Genomic DNA, 25,966 nt, shown 5'->3' on the forward strand with positions numbered 1-25,966 from the left:
CACAACACTAAACAACACAACACTAAACAACACAACACTAAACAACACTAAACAACACAACACTACACAACACAACACTAAACAACACAACACTAAACAACACAACACTAAACAAACAACACAACACTAAACAACACAACACTAAACAACACAACACTAAACAACACAACACTAAACAACACAACACTAAACAACACAACACTAAACAACACAACACTAAACAAAACAACACTACACAACACAACACTAAACAACACAACACTAAACAACACAACACTACACAAACAACACTAAACAACACAACACTAAACAACACAACACTAAACAACACAACACTAAACAACACTAAACAACACAACACTAAACAACACAACACTAAACAACACAACACTAAACAACACAACACTAAACAACACAACACTAAACAACACAACACTAAACAACACAACACTAAACAACACTAAACAACACAACACTAAACAACACAACACTAAACAACACAACACTAAACAACACAACACTAAACAACACTAAACAACACAACACTAAACAACACAACACTAAACAACACTATAAACAACACAACACTAAACAACACTAAACAACTAAACTAAAAACAACACTAAACAACACAACACTATACAACACAACACTAAACAACACAACACTAAACAACACAACACTAAACAACACAACACTAAACAACACAACACTAAACAACACAACACTAAACAACACAACACTATACAACACTACACTAAACAACACTATACAACACAACACTAAACAACACTAAACAACACTAAACAACACAACACTAAACAACACAACACTAAACAACACTATACAACACAACACTAAACAACACAACACTACACAACACAACACTAAACAACACAACACTAAACAACACAACACTAAACAACACAACACTAAACAACACTAAACAACACAAACAACACAACACTAAACAACACAACACTAAACAACACAACACTAAACAACACAACACTAAACAACACAACACTAAACAACACAACACTAAACAACACTAAACAACACAACACTAAACAACACAACACTAAACAACACAACACTAAACAACACTAAACAACACTAAACAACACAACACTAAACAACACTAAACAACACTAAACAACACAACACTAAACAACACTAAACAACACAACACTAAACAACACAACACTAAACAACACAACACTAAACAACACTAAACAACACTAAACAACACAACACTAAACAACACAACACTAAACAACACAACACTAAACAACACTAAACAACACAACACTAAACAACACAACACTAAAAACAACACTAAACAACACAACACTAAACAACACAACACTAAACAACACAACACTAAACAACACTAAACTAAACAACACTAAACAACACAACACTAAACAACACAACACTAAACAAACAACTAAACAACACAACACTAAACAACACAACACTAAACAACACAACACTAAACAACACTAAACAACACAACTAAACAACACAACACTAAACAACACAACACTAAACAACACAACACTAAACAACACTAAACAACACAACACTAAACAACACAACACTAAACAACACAACACTAAACAACACAACACTAAACAACACTAAACAACACTAAACAACACAACACTAAACAACACAACACTAAACAACACAACACTAAACAACACAACACTAAACAACACAACACTAAACAACACAACACTAAACAACACAACACTAAACAACACAACACTAAACAACACAACACTAAACAACACAACACTAAACAACACTACACAACACTAAACAACACTAAACAACACAACACTAAACAACACAACACTATACAACACTAAACAACACAACACTAAACAACACTAAACAACACAACACTAAACAACACTAAACAACACAACACTAAACAACACAACACTAAACAACACAACACTAAACAACACAACACTAAACAACACAACACTAAACAACACAACACTAAACAACACAACACTAAACAACACAACACTAAACAACACAACACTAAACAACACTAAACAACACTAAACAACACTATACAACACAACACTAAACAACACTAAACAACACTAAACAACACTATACAACACAACACTAAACAACACAACACTAAACAACACAACACTAAACAACACAACACTAAACAACACAACACTAAACAACACAACACTAAACAACACAACACAACACTAAACAACAAAACACTAAACAACACAACACTAAACAACACTAAACAACACAACACTAAACAACACTAAACAACACAACACTAAACAACACAACACAACACTAAACAACACAACACTAAACAACACAACACTATACAACACAACACTAAACAACACAACACTAAACAACACAACACTAAACAACACAACACTAAACAACACTAAACAACACAACACTAAACAACAAAACACTAAACAACACAACACTAAACAACACAACACTAAACAACACAACACTAAACAACACAACACTAAACAACACAACACTAAACAACACTAAACAACACAACACTAAACAACACAACACTAAACAACACTAAACAACACTAAACAACACAACACTAAACAACACAACACTAAACAACACAACACTAAACAACACAACACTAAACAACACAACACTAAACAACACAACACTAAACAACACAACACTAAACAACACTAAACAACACAACACTAAACAACACAACACTAAACAACACAACACTAAACAACACTAAACAACACAACACTAAACAACACTAAACAACACAACACTAAACAACACAACACTAAACAACACAACACTAAACAACACTAAACAACACAACACTAAACAACACAACACTAAACAACACAAACAACACTAAACAACACAACTAAACAAACAACACTAAACAACACAACACTAAACAACACAACACTAAACAACACAACACTAAACAACACAACACTAAACAAAACACTAAACAACACAACACTAAACACACAACACTAAACAACACAACACTAAACAACACAACACTAACACAACACAACACTAAACAACACTAAACAACACAACACTAAACAACACAACACTAAACAACACTAAACAACACTAAACAACACAACACTAAACAACACAACACTAAACAACACAACACTAAACAACACAACACTAAAAACAACACTAAACAACACAACACTAAACAACACAACACTAAACAAACACAACACTAAACTAAACAACACAACACTAAACAACACAACACTAAACAACACTAAACAACACAACACTAAACAACACTAAACAACACAACACTAAACAACACAACACTAAACAACACAACACTAAACAACACAACACTAAACAACACAACACTAAACAACACAACACTAAACTAAACAACACTAAACAACACAACACTAAACAACACAACACTAAACAACACAACACTAAACAACACAACACTAAACAACACAACACTAAACAACACTAAACAACACAACACTAAACAACACAACACTAAACAACACAACACTAAACAACACAACACTAAACAACACAACACTAAACAACACAACACTAAACAACACAACACTAAACAACACTAAACAACACAACACTAAACAACACAACACTAAACAACACTAAACAACACAACACTAAACAACACAACACTAAACAAACACAAACAACACAACACTAAACAACACAACACTAAACAACACAACACTAAACAACACAACACTAAACAACACAACACTAAACAACACAACACTAAACAACACAACACTAAACAACACAACACTAAACAACACAACACTAAACAACACAACACTAAACAACACAACACTAAACAACACAACACTAAACAACACAACACTAAACAACACAACACTAAACAACACAACACTAAACAACACAACACTAAACAACACAACACTAAACAACACTAAACAACACAACACTAAACAACAACACTAAACAACACAACACTAAACAACACAACACTAAACAACACAACACTAAACAACACAACACTAAACAACACAACACTAAACAACACAACACTAAACAACACAACACTAAACAACACAACACTAAACAACACAACACTAAACAACACAACACTAAACAACACTAAACAACACAACACTAAACAACACAACACTATACAACACAACACTATACAACACAACACTAAACAACACAACACTAAACAACACTATACAACACAACACTAAACAACACAACACTAAACAACACAACACTAAACAACACTAAACAACACAACACTAAACAACACAACACTAAACAACACAACACTAAACAACACAACACTAAACAACACAACACTAAACAACACAACACTAAACAACACAACACTAAACAACACAACACTAAACAAACAACACAACACAAAACAACACAACACTAAACAACACAACACTAAACAAACTACACAACACAACACAAAACAACACAACACTAAACAACACAACACTAAACAACACAACACTAAACAACACAACACTAAACAACACTATACAACACAACACTAAACAACACAACACTAAACAACACAACACTAAACAACACTAAACAAACAACACAACACTAAACAAACAACACTAAACAACACAACACAACACAACACTAAACACAACACTAAACAACACAACACTAAACAACACAACACTAAACAACACAACACTAAACAAACAACACTAAACAACACAACACTAAACAACACAACACTAAACAACACAACACTACACAACACTAACAACACAACACTAAACAACACAACACTAAACAACACAACACTAAACAACACAAACTAAACAACACTAAACAACACTAAACAACACAACACTAAACAACACAACACAACACTAAACAACACAACACTAAACAACACAACACTAAACAACACTAAACAACACAACACTAAACAACACAACACTAAACAACACTAAACAACACAACACTAAACAACACAACACTAAACAACACAACACTAAACAACACAACACTAAACAACACAACACTAAACAACACTAAACAACACAACACTAAACAACACAACACTAAACAACACTAAACAACACAACACTAAACAACACAACACTAAACAACACTAAACAACACTAAACAACACAACACTAAACAACACAACACTAAACAACACTAAACAACACAACACTAAACAACACACACTAAACAACACTAAACAACAACACTAAACAACACAACACTAAACAACACTAAACAACAACTAAACAACTAAACAACACTAAACAACACTAAACAACACAACACTAAACAACACAACACTAAACAACACAACACTAAACAACACAACACTAAACAACACAACACTAAACAACACTAAACAACACAACACTAAACAACACAACACTAAACAACACTAAACAACACAACACTAAACAACACAACACTAAACAACACTAAACAACACAACACTAAACAACACAACACTAAACAAACACAAACAACACTAAACAACACAACACTAAACAACACAACACTAAACAACACAACACTAAACAACACAACACTAAACAACACAACACTAAAACAACACTAAACAACACTAAACAACACAACACTAAACAACACAACACTAAACAACACAACACTAAACAACACAACACTAAACAACACTAAACAACTAAACAACACAACACTAAACAACACAACACTAAAACACAACACTAAACAACACTAAACAACACAACACTAAACAACACAACACTAAACAAACAACACAACACTAAACAACACTAAACAACACAACACTAAACAACACTAAACAACACAACACTAAACAAACAACACTAAACAACACAACACTAAACAACACAACACTAAACAACACAACACTAAACAACACAACACTAAACAACACAACACTAAACAACACAACACTAAACAACACAACACTAAACAACACAACACTAAACAAACAACACTAAACAACACAAACAACACTAAACAACACTAAACAACACAACACTAAACAACACAACAAAACAACACAACACTAAACAACACTAAAAACAACACTAAACAACACAACACTAAACAACACAACACTAAACAACACAACACTACACAACACAACACTAAACAACACAACACTAAACAACACAACACTAAACAACACTAAACAACACTAAACAACACAACACTAAACAACACAACACTAAACAACACTAAACAACACAACACTAAACAACACAAACTAAACAACACAACACTAAACAACACAACACTAAACAACACAACACAACACAACACAACACAACACAACACTAAACAACACAACACTAAACAAACAACACTAAACAACACAACACTAAACAACACAACACTAAACAACACAACACTAAACAAACACAACACTAAACAACACTAACACTAAACAACACAACACTAAACAACACTAAACAACACAACACTAAACAACACTAAACACTAAACAACACTAAACAACACAACACTAAACAACACTAAACAACACAACACTAAACAACACAACACTAAACAACACTAAACAACACAACACTAAACAACACAACACTAAACAACACAACACTAAACAACACAACACTAAACAACACAACACTAAACAACACAACACTAAACAACACAACACTAAACAACACAACACTAAACAACACAACACTAAACAACACAACACTAAACAACACAACACTAAACAACACAACACTAAACAACACAACAACAACACAACACTAAACAACACAACACTAAACAACACAACACTAAACAACACAACACTAAACAACACAACACTAAACAAACAACACTAAACAACACTAAACAACACAACACTAAACAACACAACACTAAACAACACAACACTAAACACTAAACAACACTAAACAACACAACACTAAACAACACAACACTAAACAACACAAACTAAACAACACAACACTAAACAACACAACACTAAACAACACTAAACAACACAACACTAAACAACACAACACTAAACAACAACACAACACTAAACAACACAACACTAAACAACACAACACTAAACAACACAACACTAAACAACACAACACTAAACAACACAACACTAAACAACACAACACTAAACAACACAACACTAAACAACACAACAACAAACAACACTAAACAACACAACACTAAACAACACAACACTAAACAACACAACACTAAACAACACAACACTAAACAACACAACACTAAACAACACAACAACACTAAACAACACTAAACAACACAAAACTAAACAACACTAAACAACACAACACTAAACAACACAACACTAAACAACACAACACTAAACAACACAACACTAAACAACACAACACTAAACAACACAACACTAAAACAACACAACACTAAACAACACAACACTAAACAACACAACACTAAACAACACTAAACAACACAACACTAAACAACACAACACTAAACAACACAACACTAAACAACACAACACTAAACAACACAACACTAAACAAACAACACTAAACAACACAACACTAAACAACACAACACTAAACAACACTAAACAACACTAAACAAACAACACTAAACAACACAACACTAAACAACACAACACTAAACAACACAACACTAAACAACACAAACTAAACAACACTAACAACACAACACTAAACAACACAACACTAAACAACACAACACTAAACAAACAACACTAAACAACACAACACAACACAACACAAACAACACTAAACAACACAACACTAAACAACACAACACTAAACAACACAACACTAAACAAACAACACTAAACAACACAACACTAAACAACACAACACTAAACAACACTAAACAACACAACACTAAACAACACAACACTAAACAACACAACACTAAACAACACAACACTAAACAAACAACACTAAACAACACAACACAACACAACACTAAACAACACAACACTAAACAACACAACACTAAAAACAACACTAAACAACAACTAAACAACACTAAACAACACAACACAAACAACACTAAACAACACAACACTAAACAACACAACACTAAACAACACAACACTAAACAACACAACACTAAACAACACAACACTAAACAACACTAAACAAACAACACAACACTAAACAACAACACTAAACAACACAACACTAAACAACACAACACTAAACAACACAACACTAAACAACACAACACTAAACAACACAACACTAAACAACACAACACTAAACAACACTAAACAACACAACACTAAACAACACAACACTAAACAACACAACACTAAACAACACAACACTAAACAACACAACACTAAACAACACAACACTAAACAAACAACACTAAACAAACAACACTAAACAACACTAAACAACACAACACTAAACAACACAACACTAAAACAAACAACACAACACTAAAAACACAACACTAAACAACACAACACTAAACAACACTAAACAACACAACACTAAACAACACAACACTAAACAACACAACACTAAACAACACAACACTAAACAACACAACACTAAACAACACAACACTACACAACACAACACTAAACAACACAACACTACACAACACAACACTAAACAACACAACACTAAACAACACAACACTAAACAACACAACACTATACAACACAACACTAAACAACACAACACTAAACAACACAACACTAAACAACACAACACTATACAACACAACACTATACAACACAACACTAAACAACACAACACTAAACAACACTAAACAACACTAAACAACACTATACAACACAACACTAAACAACACAACACTAAACAACACAACACTAAACAACACAACACTAAACAACACAACACTAAACAACACAACACTAAACAACACAACACAACACTAAACAACAAAACACTAAACAACACAACACTAAACAACACTAAACAACACAACACTAAACAACACTAAACAACACAACACTAAACAACACAACACAACACTAAACAACAAAACACTAAACAACACAACACTAAACAACACTAAACAACACAACACTAAACAACACAACACAACACTAAACAACACAACACTAAACAACACAACACTAAACAACACAACACTAAACAACACAACACTAAACAACACAACACTAAACAACACTAAACAACACAACACAACACTAAACAACACAACACTAAACAACACAACACTAAACAACACAACACTAAACAACACTAAACAACACAACACTAAACAACAAAACACTAAACAACACTAAACAACACAACACTATACAACACTAAACAACACAACACTAAACAACACAACACAACACTAAACAACACAACACTAAACAACACAACACTAAACAACACAACACAACACTAAACAACACAACACTAAACAACACAACACTAAACAACACAACACTAAACAACACAACACTAAACAACACTAAACAACACAACACTAAACAACACTAAACAACACAACACTAACAACACTAAACAACACAACACTAAACAACACAACACTAAACAACACTAAACAACACAACACTAAACAACACAACACTAAACAACACAACACTAAACAACACACTAAACAACACAACACTAAACAACACTAAACAACACAACACTAAACAACACAACACTAAACAACACAACACAACACAACACTAAACAACACAACACTAAACAACTAAACAACACTAAACAACACTAAACAACACAACACTAAACAACACAACACTAAACAACACAACACTAAACAAACAACACTAAACAACACAACACTAAACAACACTAAACAACACTAAACAACACAACACTAAACAACACAACACTAAACAACACAACACTAAACAACACAACACTAAACAACACAACACTAAACAACACAACACTAAACAACACAACACTAAACAACACAACACTAAACAACACAACACTAAACAACACTAAACAACACAACACTAAACAACACAACACTAAACAACACAACACTAAACAACACAACACTAAACAACACTAAACAAACAACACTAAACAACACTAAACAACAACACTAAACAACACTAAACAAACAACACTAAACAACACAACACTAAACTAAACAACACAACACTAAACAACACAACACTAAACAACACAACACTAAACAACACAACACTAAACAACACAACACTAAACAACACAACACTAAACAACACAACACTAAACAACACAACACTAAACAACACAACACTAAACAACACAACACTAAACAACACTAAACAACACAACACTAAACAACACAACACTAAACAACACAACACTAAACAACACAACACTAAACAACACTAAACAACACAACACTAAACAACACTAAACAACACAACACTAAACAACAAAACACTAAACAACACAACACTAAACAACACTAAACAACACAACACTAAACAACACAACACAACACTAAACAACACAACACAACACTAAACAACACAACACTAAACAACACAACACTAAACAACACAACACTAAACAACACAACACTAAACAACACAACACTAAACAACACAACACTAAACAACACAACACTAAACAACACAACACTAAACAACACAACACTAAACAACACTAAACAACACAACACTAAACAACACTATACAACACAACACTAAACAACACAACACTAAACAACACAACACTAAACAACACAACACTAAACAACACTAAACAACACAACACTAAACAACACTATACAACACAACACTAAACAACACAACACTATACAACACAACACTAAACAACACAACACAACACTAAACAACACAACACTAAACAACACAACACTAAACAACACAACACTAAACAACACAACACTAAACAACACAACACTAAACAACACAAACAAACAACACTAAACAACACAACACTAAACAACACAACACTAAACAACACAACACTAAACAACACAACACTAAACAACACAACACTAAACAACACAACACTAAACAACACAACACTAAACAACACAACACTAAACAACACAACACTAAACAACAACACTAAACAACACAACACTAAACAACACAACACTAAACAACACTAAACAACACAACACTAAACAACACAACAACACAACACTAAACAACACAACACTAAACAACACAACACTAAACAACACAACACTAAACAACACAACACTAAACAACACAACACTATACAACACAACACTAAACAACACAACACTAAACAACACTAAACAACACAACACTAAACAACACAACACTAAACAACACAACACTAAACAACACAACACTAAACAACACTAAACAACACAACACTAAACAACACAACACTAAACAACACAACACTAAACAACACAACACTAAACAACACTAAACAACACTAAACAACACTAAACAACACAACACTAAACAACACAACACTAAACAACACAACACTAAACAACACAACACTAAACAACACTAAACAACACTAAACAACACAACACTAAACAACACAACACTAAACAACACAACACTAAACAACACAACACTAAACAACACAACACTAAACAACACAACACTAAACAACACAACACTAAACAACACAACACTAAACAACACAACACTAAACAACACAAACAAAACAACACAACACTAAACAACACTAAACAACACAACACTAAACAACACAACACTAAACAACACAACACTAAACAACACAACACTAAACAACACAACACTAAACAACACAACACTAAACAACACAACACTAAACAACACAACACTAAACAACACAACACTAAACAACACAACACTAAACAACACAAACAACACAACACTAAACAACACAACACTAAACAACACAACACTAAACAACTAAACAACACTAAACAACACAACACTAAACAACACAACACTAAAACACAACACTAAACAACACAACACTAAACACACAACACTAAACAACACAACACTAAACAACACAACACTAAACAACACAACACTAAACAACACAACACTAAACAACACAACACTAAACAACACAACACTAAACAACACAACACTAAACAACACAACACTAAACAACACAACACTAAACAACACAACACTAAACAACACAACACTAAACAACACAACACTAAACAACACTAAACAACACTAAACAACACAACACTAAACAACACAACACTAAACAACACAACACTAAACAACACAACACTAAACAACACAACACTACAAACAACACTAAACAACACAACACTAAACAACACTAAACAACACAACACTAAACAACACTAAACAACTAAACAACACAACACTAAACAACACAACACAACACTAAACAACACAACACTAAACAAACTAAACAACACAACACTAAACAACACTAAACAACACTAAACACAACACTAAACAACACAACACTAAACAACACAACACTAAACAACACAACACTAAACAACACAACACTAAACAACACAACACTAAACAAACAACACTAAACAACACTAAACAACACAACACAACACAACACAACACTAAACAACACAACACTAAACAAACAACACTAAACAACACAACACTAAACAACACAACACTAAACAACACTAAACAACACAACACTAAACAACACTAAACAACACAACACTAAACAACACAACACAACACTAAACAACACTAAACAACACTACAACACAACACTAAACAACACAACACAACACTAAACAACACAACACTAAACAACACAACACTAAACAACACAACACTAAACAACACAAACAAACAACACAACACTAAACAACACAACACTAAAACAACACAACACTAAACAACACAACACTAAACAACACAACACTAAACAACACAACACTAAACAACACAACACTAAACAACACAACACTAAACAACACAACACTAAACAACACTAAACAACACAAACTAAACAAACAACACTAAACAACACAACACTAAACAACACAACACTAAACAACACAACACTAAACAACACTAAACAACACAACACTAAACAACACAACACTAAACACTAAACAACACTAAACAACACAACACAACACTAAACAAACAACACTAAACAACACAACACTAAACAACACAACACTAAACAACACAACACTAAACAACACAACACTAAACAACACAACACTAAACAACACAACACTAAACAACACAACACTAAACAACACAACACTAAACAACACAACACTAAACAACACTAAACAACACAACACTAAACAACACACTAAACAACACAACACTAAACAAACAACACTAAACAACACAACACTAAACAACACAACACTAAACAACACTAAACAACACAACACTAAACAACACTAAACAACACAACACTAAACAACACAACACTAAACAACACAACACTAAACAACACAACACAACACTAAACAACACAACACTAAACAACACAACACTAAACAACACAACACTAAACAACACTAAACAACACTAAACAACACAACACTAAACAACACAACACTAAACAACACAACACTAAACAACACAACACTAAACAACACAACACTAAACAACACAACACTAAACAACACAACACTAAACAACACAACACTAAACAACACAACACTAAACAACACAACACTAAACAACACAACACTAAACAACACAACACTAAACAACACTACTAAACAACACAACACTAAACAACACAACACTAAACAACACTAAACAACACAACACTAAACAACACAACACTAAACAACACAACACTAAACAACACAACACTAAACAACACTAAACACTAAACAACACTAAACAACACAACACTAAACAACACAACACTAAAAACAACACTAAACAACACAACACTAAACAACACTAAACAACACAACACTAAACAACACAACACAACACTAAACAACACAACACTAAACAAACAACACTAAACAACACAACACTAAACAACACAACACTAAACAACACAACACTAAACAACACAACACTAAACAACACTAAACAACACTAAACAACACAACACTAAACAACACAACACTAAACAACACAACACTAAACAACACAACACTAAACTAAACACAACACTAAACAACACAACACAACACTAAACAACACAACACTAAACAACACAACACTAAACAACACAACACTAAACAACACAACACTAAACAACACAACACTAAACAAACAACACTAAACAACACAAACAAACAACACTAAACAACACAACACTAAACAACACAACACTAAACAAACAACACTAAACAACACAACACTAAACAACAACAACACTAAACAAACTAAACAACACAACAAACAACACAACACTAAACAACACAACACTAAACAACACAACACTAAACAACACAACACTAAACAACACAACACTAAACAACACAACACTAAACAACACAACACTAAACAACACAACACTAAACAACACAACACTAAACAACACAACACTAAACAACACAACACTAAACAACACAACACTAAACAACACTAAACAACACTAAACAACACAACACTAAACAACACAACACTAAACAACACAACACTAAACAACACAACACTAAACAACACAACACTAAACAACACTAAACAACACAACACTAAACAACACAACACTAAACAACACAACACTAAACAACACTAAACAACACAACACTAAACAACACAACACTAAACAACACTAAACAACACAACACTAAACAACACTAAACAACACTAAACAACACTAAACAACACAACACTAAACAACACAACACTAAACAACACAACACTAAACAACACTAAACAACACAACACTAAACAACACTAAACAACACTAAACAACACTAAACAACACTAAACAACACTAAACAACACAACACTAAACAACACAACACTAAACAACACAACACTAAACAACACAACACTAAACAACACAACACTAAACAACACTAAACAACACAACACTAAACAACACTAAACAACACTAAACAACACTAAACAACACTAAACAACACTAAACAAACAAACACAACACTAAACAACACAACACTAAACAACACAACACTAAACAACACAACACTAAACAACACAACACTAAACAACACAACACTAAACAACACAACACTAAACAACACTAAACAACACAACACTAAACAACACTAAACAAACAACACTAAACAACACAACACTAAACAACACAACACTAAACAAACAACTAAACAACACTAAACAACACAACACTAAACAAAACAACACTAAACAACACAACACTAAACAACACAACACTAAACAAAACAACACTAAACAACAACACTAAACAAACAACACTAAACAACACAACACTATACAAACAACACAACACTAAACAACACAACACTAAACAACACTAAACAACACAACACTAAACAACACAACACTAAACAAACAACACTAAACAACACAACACTAAACAACACAACACTAAACAACACAACACTAAACAACACAACACTAAACAACACAACACTAAACAACACAACACTAAACAACACAACACTAAACAACACAACACTAAACAACACTAAACAACACAACACTAAACAACACAACACTATACAACACAACACTAAACAACACAACACTAAACAACACTAAACAACACAACACTAAACAACACAACACTAAACAACACAACACTAAACAACACAACACTAAACAACACAACACTAAACAACACAACACTAAACAACACAACACTAAACAACACTAAACAACACTAAACAACACAACACTAAACAACACAACACTAAACAACACAACACTAAACAACACAACACTAAACAACACAACACTAAACAACACAACACTAAACAACACAACACTAAACAACACAACACTATACAACACAACACTAAACAACACAACACTAAACAACACTAAACAACACAACACTAAACAACACAACACTAAACAACACAACACAACACTAAACAACACAACACTAAACAACACAACACTACACAACACTAAACAACACAACACTAAACAACACAACACAACACTAAACAACACAACACTAAACAACACAACACAACACTAAACAACACAACACTAAACAACACTAAACAACACAACACTAAACAACACAACACAACACTAAACAACACAACACTAAACAACACAACACAACACTAAACAACACAACACTAAACAACACTAAACAACACAACACTAAACAACACTAAACAACACTAAACAACACTAAACAACACAACACTAAACAACACTAAACAACACTAAACAACACAACACTAAACAACACTAAACAACACTAAACAACATGCCCTATAACAGTGACAAACGGTGCCATGCTCACAGCGGAGCTCTCTTTTCAGAGAGAATATGAATTATTTCACAAGATAAGATTTCATAAGATAAGATAAGATTTCACAAGATAAGATTTCATAAGATAAGATAAGATTTCACAAGATAAGATTTCATAAGATAAGATAATATTTCATAAGGTAGGGTTATTGATTATTAGAATTGATTTATATTATTTCATGAATCGAACCAAACATCAGACTAAAGCCTCAGCTGAACTTGATGCAAAGCATGTGTGAGAGAGTCTGTCTTAAGTAACACACTGTCTGCTATTTAAGGTGACAGAACACACACATCATGCTGTCTTGCCAACATAACTGTCCACATTTGGGTTGAGTTAAAACATTGTTACACAGAACAATTGTAAAATATTATATTTGAAGGTCGATCTACTAAGGACATGGACTAATGACTCATTACTTAATAACTGTATTTTGTTCATAAAGAGCTTTTCACGATCCCCTAAATGTAAAAATTTGTATTTAAAATAATTGTTGTGATAGAATGAAAGCGTACCAGAACGCGCCTCAGTAGTTGAACTAAAGACGAGCCATAAACCATACTGTAGGCAAAAAGCAAATGCATTAGAAAAACAAACTAAAAGTCCATTTAACAGAGCTATAAATAGTGCCTTAGGAGCATAATAGCATTGGAATGAGACACTTATGGCTCATCCATTAATTGGCAGGACCACGTCAGCTGTGCTTCCTCCTGTCACTTCTCCCACTACATACAATAATACATTTTTATCCACTATTGTTCAGTGGAACAAAGACTCAACAGTCTGTGTGGTATTCTGTTGCTTGGTAGCTGATACACTGTGGTCTGTGGGAATTCCCATGCTGGGGCACAGAGGTTGATATCAAACACATAATAGGACTTGAATCCGGTGACCCAAGCAGTGTACCTTGCTCCAATGCTGGTCCACTAACGACTGTAAACACCTGTGAGCAGTCCCCAAGAGCCAACACAAATGACTATGGTCTGGTCACCTCCGCCTGGTGCAGGTACTCTCCCATGTTTGTCACAACCTGTTAGAGATATCATTTGATTTTAGAATATGAGGATTTGTGGTATTTTGTATATTTAATAGCCATTTACATCAATCAACTCCCTGTTTGATGCCTTCATCTTCCATTAATTTGGGTTTGGGGCTCATAGGTTCCTTTACACAACACTAAGCAGGTTTCCATCCAACCATTTCATGCAGACGAATGACCTGCCACATTAAAAATGTCACAGCCGGCCAGAGTACCTCTGTTGTTGAAGAACAGTAGATCAATAAAGGAAATATGAAATGCCTACAGACAATTTGTTTGTTCGACATGGTGGGATGTTTTTGTGTCGTGTGAATTGATTATGCGGTGAAATGGCAGTGGGAACTCCATATAATAACCGTCAAATGAAAGTAAAGTTGGAATCACGCGATACGTTATGTGGCTCCTCCTACTACGACCCAGCCTCAGTCCCTCTAACCCAGCCTCAGTCCCTCTAACCCAGCCTCAGTCCCTCTAACCCAGCCTCAGTCCCTCTAACCCAGCCTCAGTCCCTCTAACCCAGCCTCAGTCCATCTAGCACAGCCTCAGTCCCTCTAACCCAGCCTCAGTCCCTCTAACCCAGCCTCAGTCCCTCTAACCCAGCCTCAGTCCATCTAGCACAGCCTCAGTCCCTCTAACCCAGCCCCCTTGGAATCACGCGATACGTTATGTGTCTCCTCCTACTACGAACCGGGAAAGCAGTTTATTAAGGCTGTAGATGAACTCCACTGGTGAAGGTGATCAGCGTTATGCTACTTTCCAATAAGGCTCTTATTCTGGTGACATGAATATTGATGCATGTTTGACAAATACAAATGACATCGCTCTTATTCATAGTAATGTCATAGAAGACAGTCACACATTTTCTTACGTTACAGCCTTATTCTAAAATGTATAAAATTGTTGTTTTATCCTCATCAATCTACACACAATACCCCATAATGACATCACAATACCCCATAATGACATCACAATACCCCATAATGACATCACAATACCCCATAATGACATCACAATACCCCATAATGACATCACAATACCCCATAATGACGAAGCAAAAACAGGTTTTTAGAAATGGTATATATCATATTTATATAAGTATTCAGACCCTTTACTCACTACTTTGTGGAAGCATCTTTGGCAGCGATTACAGCCTCGAGTCTTCTTGGATATGATGCTACAACCTTGACACACCTGTATTTATGGAGTTTCTCCCATTCTTCTCTGCAGATCCTCTCAAGCTCTGTCAGGTTGGATGGGGAGCGTCACTTCACAGCTATTTTCAGGTCTCTCCAGAGATGTTCGATATGGACCAAGTCTGGGCCACTCAAGGACATTCAGAGAATTGTACCCGAAGCCACTCCTGTGTCTTGCCTGAGTACTTAGGGTCGTTATCCTGTTGGAAGGTGAACCTCTGCCCCAGTCTGTCCTGAGCGCTCAGGAGCAGGTTTTCATCAAGGATCTCTCTGTACTTTTCTCCATTCATCTTTCCCTCAATCCTGACTTGTCTCCCAGTCCCTGCCACTGAAAAATATCCCCTCAGCATGCTTCACCGTAGGGATGGTGGCAGGTTTCCTCCACCATGATGCTTGGCATTCAGGCCAAAGAGTTTATTCTTGGTTTAATTAGACCAGAGAATTTTGTTTCTCATGTTCTGAGAGTCCTTTAGGTGCCTTTTGGCCAACTCCAAGCGGGCTGTTATGTGTCTTTTACTGAGGAGTGGCTTCCATCTGGCCACTCTACCGTAAAGGCCTGATTGGTGGAGTGCTGCAGAAATGGTTGTCCTTCTGGAAGGTTCTCCCATCTCCACAGAGGAACTCTGGAGTTCTACCAGAGTGACCATCAGGTTCTTGGTCACCTCCCTGACAAAGGCCCTTCTCCCCCGATTGCTGAGTTTGGCAGGGAGGACAGCTCTAGGAAGACTCTTGGTGGTTCCAAACTTCTCCCATTTAAGAATGATCCCTGTTTTCTTGGGGACCTTCAATGCTGCAGAAATGTTTAATACCCTTCTCCAGATCTTTGCCTCGACACAATTCTGTCATTCATTTTAGAATATGGCTGTAACGTAACAAAATGTGGAAAAAGTCAAAGGGTCTGAATACTTTCCGAAGGCACTGTGTGAGCTGTTGACTAGAGCGTATCTGCCAAGAACAGAGTGGGCCAACTTGTTATATAACGCAACATTTTGTGACAAAACCATCAGTAGAGTTGAAAATGCGATGGAAACCCATTTAACTTGTATTTCTTTCTTTCTCTACGTCATCACTACGTCATCTCTACGTCATCTACGTCATCACTACGTCATCACTACGTCATCACTATGTCATCTCTACGTCATCACTATGTCATCACTACGTCATCACTACGTCATCACTACGTCATCTTTACGTCATCACTACGTCATCTCTACGTCATCACTATGTCATCTCTACGTCATCACTATGTCATCTCTACGTCATCACTACGTCATCACTACGTCATCACTACGTCATCTCTACGTCATCACTACGTCATCACTACGTCATCACTACGTCATCTCTACGTCATCACTACGTCATCTCTACGTCATCACTACGTCATCTACGTCATCACTACGTCATCTCTACGTCATCACTACGTCATCACTACGTCATCACTATGTCATCACTACGTCATCTCTACGTCATCACTACGTCATCACTACGTCATCACTACATCATCACTACATCATCACGCACAGCCTTTTATCCACAAAAAGTCTGTTTGCTGGAAACAATCATTCTGTCATTATCCCTCTGGAGTTAAGGGGCCCAATGAACCCCGTTAGTTCCAAATAGAACCTCAAAATCCCCGTTAGTTCCAAATAGAACCTCAAAATCCCCGTTAGTTCCAAATAGAACCTCAAAATCCCCGTTAGTTCCAAATAGAACCTCAAAATCCTTGTTAGTTCCAAATAGAACCTCAAAATCTTACCTGAATCTATAACCTTTTTCAGAAGGTTCTGCTTTAGTGACAACATTTTTATATTCAGAACCCATATACACTACATGGCCAAAAGTGCTCGTCGAACATCTCATTCCAAAATCATGGACATTAATATGTAGTTGGTCCCTCTTTTGCTGCTATAACAGCCATTCTTCTGGGACTGCTTTCCACTTGATTTTGTAACAGTGCTGCAGGGACTTGCTTCCATTAGCGAGGTCGAACACTGATGTTGGCCGATTAGGCCTGGCTCGCAGTCAGCATTCCAATTCATCCCTGACGTGTTCGATGGGGTTGAGGTCAGGTCTCTGTGCAGGCCAGTCCAGATTTTCCACACCGATCTCGACAAACCATTTCTGTATGGACATCACTTCGTGCACTGGGGCATTGTCATGCTGAAACAGGAAAGGGCCTTCCCCAAACTGTTGTCACAAAGCTGGAAGCACAGAATCATCTAGAATGTCATTGTGCGCTGTAGCGTTAAGATTTCCCTTCACTGGAACTAAGGGGCCCAAACCATGAAAAACAGACCCAGACCATTATTCCTCCTCCACCAAACTTTACAGTTGGCACTATGTATTAACACCTGGCATTGCGCATGGTGAACCTCAGGCTTGTGTGCGGCTGCTCGGCCATTTGAACCCATTTCATGAACATCCTGACGAGTAGTTATTGTGCTGACATTGCTTCCAGAGGCAGCTTGGAACTCGGTAGTGAATGCTGAAATCAAGAACATGTTTACATGCTATGCGCTTCAGCACTCGGCGGTACCGTTCCATGAGCTTGTGTGGCCTACCACTCCGCTGTTACTCCTAGACGTTTCCACATTTTGACTTCACAATATATTTGACGAACTGTTGCAAAGGTAGGTGGCATCTTCTTATGGTGCCACTTTGAAAGTCACTGAGCTCAAATCAAATCAAATTTTATTTGTCACATACACATGGTTAGCAGATGTTAATGCGAGTGTAGCGAAATGCTTGTGCTTCTAGTTCCGACAATGCAGTGATAACCAACAAGTAATCTAACTAACAATTCCAAAACTACTGTCTTATACACAGTGTAAGGGGATAAGGAATATGTACATAAGGATATATGAATGAGTGATGGTACAGAGCAGCATACAGTAGATGGTATCGAGTACAGTATATACATATGAGATGAGTATGTAGACAAAGTAAACAAAGTGGCATAGTTAAAGTGGCTAGTGACATAAGAATGCAGTCGATGATCTAGAGTACAGTATATACATATGCATATGAGATGAATAGTGTAGGGTAAGTAACATTATATAAGGTAGCATTGTTTAAAGTGGCTAGTGATATATTTACATCATTTCCCATCAATTCCCATTATTAAAGTGGCTGGAGTTGGGTCAGTGTCAATGACAGTGTGTTGGCAGCAGCCACTCAATGTTAGTGATTGCTGTTTAACAGTCTGATGGCCTTGAGATAGAAGCTGTTTTTCAGTCTCTCGGTCCCAGCTTTGATGCACCTGTACTGACCTCGCCTTCTGGATGATAGCGGGGTGAACAGGCAGTGGTTTGGGTGGTTGATGTCCTTGATGATCTTTATGGCCTTCCTGTAACATCGGGTGGTGTAGGTGTCCTGGAGGGCAGGTAGTTTGCCCCCGGTGATACGTTGTGCAGACCTCACTACCCTCTGGAGAGCCTTACGGTTGAGGGCGGAGCAGTTGCCGTACCAGGCGGTGATACAGCCCGCCAGGATGCTCTCGATTGTGCATATGTAGAAGTTTGTGAATGCTTTTGGTGACAAGCCGAATTTCTTCAGCCTCCTGAGGTTGAAGAGGCGCTGCTGCGCTTCTTCACGACGCTGTCAGTGTGAGTGGACCAATTCAGTTTGTCTGTGATGTGTATGCCGAGGAACTTAAAACTTGCTACCCTCTCCACTACTGATCCATCGATGTGGATAGGGGGTGTTCCCTCTGCTGTTTCCTGAAGTCCACAATCATCTCCTTAGTTTTGTTGACGTTGAGTGTGAGGTTATTTTCCTGACACCACACTCCGAGGCCCTCACCTCCTCCCTGTAGGCCGTCTCGTCGTTGTTGGTAATCAAGCCTACCACTGTTGTGTCGTCCGCAAACTTGATGATTGAGTTGGAGGCGTGCATGGCCACGCAGTCGTGGGTGAACAGGGAGTACAGGAGAGGGCTCAGAACGCACCCTTTGTGGGGCCCCCGTGTTGAGGATCAGCGGGGAGGAGATGTTGTTGCCTACCCTCACCACCTGTGGGCGGCCCGTCAGGAAGTCCAGTACCCAGTTGCACAGGGCGGGGTCGAGACCCAGGGTCTCGAGCTTGATGACGAGCTTGGAGGGTACTATGGTATTGAATGCCGAGCTGTAGTCGATGAACAGCATTCTCACATAGGTATTCCTCTTGTCCAGGTGGGTTAGGGCAGTGTGCAGTGTGGTTGAGATTGCATCGTCTGTGGACCTATTTGGGCGGTAAGCAAATTGGAGTGGGTCTAGGGTGTCAGGTAGGGTGGAGGTGATATGGTCCTTGACTAGTCTCTCAAAGCACTTCATGATGACGGAAGTGAGTGCTACGGGCGGTAGTCGTTTAGCTCAGTTACCTTAGCTTTCTTGGGAACAGGAACAATGGTGGCCCTCTTGAAGCATGTGGGAACAGCAGACTGGTATAGGGATTGATTGAATATGTCCGTAAACACACCGCCAGCTGGTCTGCGCATGCTCTGAGGGCGCGGCTGGGGATGCCGTCTGGGCCTGCAGCCTTGTAGGGTTAACACGTTTAAATGTCTTACTCACCTCGGCTGCAGTGAAGGAGAGACTGCATGTTTTCGTTGCAGGCCGTGTCAGTGGCACTGTATTGTCCTCAAAGCGGGCAAAAAAGTTATTTAGTCTGCCTGGGAGCAAGACATCCTGGTCCGTGACTGGGCTGGGTTTCTTCTTGTAGTCCGTGATTGACTGTAGACCCTGCCACATGCCTCTTGTGTCTGAGCCATTGAATTGAGATTCCACTTTGTCTCTGTACTGACGCTTAGCTTGTTTAATAGCCTTGCGGAGGGAATAGCTGCATTGTTTATATTCGGACATATTACCAGACACCTTGCCCTGATTAAAAGCAGTGGTTCGCGCTTTCAGTTTCACGCGAATGCTGCCATCAATCCACGGTTTCTGGTTTGGGAATGTTTTTATCGTTGCTATGGGAACGACATCTTCGACGCACGTTCTAATGAACTCGCACACCGAATCAGCGTATTCGTCAATATTTCCATCTGACGAATACGAAACATGTCCCAGTCCACGTGATGGAAGCAGTCTTGGAGTGTGGAGCCAGCTTGGTCTGACCAGCGTTGGACAGACCTCAGCGTGGGAGCCTCTTGTTTTAGTTTCTGCCTGTAGGCAGGGATCATCAAAATGGAGTCGTGGTCAGCTTTTCCGAAAGGGGGGCGGGGCAGGGCCTTATATGCGTCGCGGAAGTTAGAGTAACAATGATCCAAGGTTTTACCACCCCTGGTTGCGCAATCGATATGCTGGTAAAATTTAGGGAGTCTTGTTTTCAGATTAGCTTTGTTAAAATCCCCAGCTACAATGAATGCAGCCTCCGGATAAATGGTTTCCAGTTTGCAAAGAGTTAAATAAAGTTCGTTCAGAGCCATCGATGTGTCTGCTTGGGGGGGGATATATACGGCTGTGATTATAATCGAGGAGAATTCTCTTGGAAGATAATGCGGTCTACATTTGATTGTGAGGAATTCTAAATCAGGTGAACAGAAGGATTTGAGTTCCTGTATGTTTCCTTCATCACACCATGTCTCGTTAGTCATGAGGCATACGCCCCCGCCACTCTTCTTACCAGAAAGATGTTTGTTTCTGTCGGCGCGATGCGTGGAGAAACCCGTTGGCTGCACCGCCTCGGATAGCGTCTTCCCAGTAAGCCATGTTTCTGTGAAGCAGAGAACGTTGCAGTCTCTGATGTCCCTCTGGAATGCTACTCTTGCTCGGATTTCGTCAACCTTGTTGTCAAGAGACTGGACATTGGCAAGAAGAATGCTGGGGAGTGCTGCGCGATGTGCCCTTTTTCGGAGTCTGACCAGAAGGTCTTCAGTATGGGACGTTCTACTGCCAATGTTTTGTCTATGGAGATTACATGGGTCAGAGGCATGGGAGGAATTTATCTAGGCATTGAGCCTGAAACAGGATACTTGTTGTTTGGCCATTGGCCCAGTTTTATTGAGAGGAATTCTAATTGGTCAACCACAGGATGGGGCTGGGTTATAAAGTTCATCCTGTCACTTTGTTCTGTGGAGAGAATCACTGAGGACAGGGGAGAATGAACGTCTAGCTCTCAGCATAACATCTATGATTTTTCCTCTTTGAATACACCTATTTTTCACCCCCTGATTTGCTTTGGGGTCTGTGTTATTGTAGAGTAACATCAACATCAATATGGTCAGAAGATATGATCATGAAGGAGGCCTACGGTACTGTTGGATATCATATCCCTCTTTTTTAACTTGGACACCTGTGGACTTGGGAAACCAGGTGAGAGGAATCTCACAGCAAGAGAAAAACAGATGCAAGGAAGGAATTCCCCTGGTGAAATATGACTGTAGCACAGACAGCTACTAACCCCTGTCCTCTCCTCATATCTCTAACTGACTAACCCCTGTCCTCTCCTCATATCTCTCCCTGACTAACCCCTGTCCTCTCCCTCATATCTCTACCTGACTAACCCCTGTCCTCTCCTCATATCTCTACCTGACTAACCCCTGTCCTCTCCTCATATCTCTACCTGACTAACCCCTGTCCTCTCCTCATATCTCTCCCTGACTAACCCCTGTCCCATCCTCATATCTCTCCCTGACTAACCACTGTCCTCTCCTCATATCCCGACCTGACTAACCCCTGTCGTTTCACATCTCTACCTGACTAACCCCTGTCCTCTACTCATATCTCTACCTGACTAACCCCTGTCCTCTCCATCAGCTATAAGAAGGGTGGTGTGGAGTCAGGGTTCCGTCATGTCGAGTCCAATGTGTACAACATCCTGCGGCTGCTGCACGTTAAAGGAAGGAAGCATGTCACCGCCACAGAGGTACGCAGCAGTCCCTCTAACCCAGCCTCAGTCCCTCTAACCCAGCCTCAATGCTTCTACCCCAGCCTCAGTCCCTCTAACCCAGCCTCAGTCCCTCTAACCCAGCCTCAATGCTTCTAACCCAGCCTCAGTCCCTCTAACCCAGCATCAGACTCTCTAACCCAGCCTCAGTCCCTCTAACCCAGCCTCAGTCCCTCTAACCCAGCCTCAGTCCCTCTAACCCAGCCTCAGTCCCTCTAACCCAGCCTCAATGCTTCTAACCCAGCCTCAGTCCCTCTAACCCAGCCTCAATGCTTCTAACCCAGCCTCAGTCTCTCTAACCCAGCCTCAATGCTTCTAACCCAGCCTCAGTCCCTCTAACCCAGCCTCAGTCCCTCTAACCCAGCCTCAGTCCCTCTAACCCAACCTCAATGCTTCTAACCCAGCCTCAGTCCCTCTAACCCAGCCTCAGTCCCTCTAACCCAGCCTCAATGCTTCTAA

General features: G+C 37.5%; 1 protein-coding gene across 3 annotated transcripts in view; it reads left to right on the plus strand.

Annotated features, from left to right (window-relative positions):
• Positions 1–25,966, plus strand: part of vill (villin-like) — an 89,590-nt gene that overhangs the window by 21,477 nt on the left and 42,147 nt on the right. For all 3 annotated transcript variants that reach the window (XM_065019202.1, XM_065019204.1, XM_065019203.1), the window contains exon 5: positions 25,378–25,486. In XM_065019202.1, the coding sequence (XP_064875274.1) occupies positions 25,378–25,486 (109 nt within the window). The remainder of the gene's footprint in view (positions 1–25,377; positions 25,487–25,966) is intronic.

The sequence above is a fragment of the Oncorhynchus nerka genome, linkage group LG6 (genome assembly GCF_034236695.1).
Source record: "Oncorhynchus nerka isolate Pitt River linkage group LG6, Oner_Uvic_2.0, whole genome shotgun sequence".
Lineage (NCBI taxonomy): Eukaryota > Metazoa > Chordata > Actinopteri > Salmoniformes > Salmonidae > Oncorhynchus > Oncorhynchus nerka.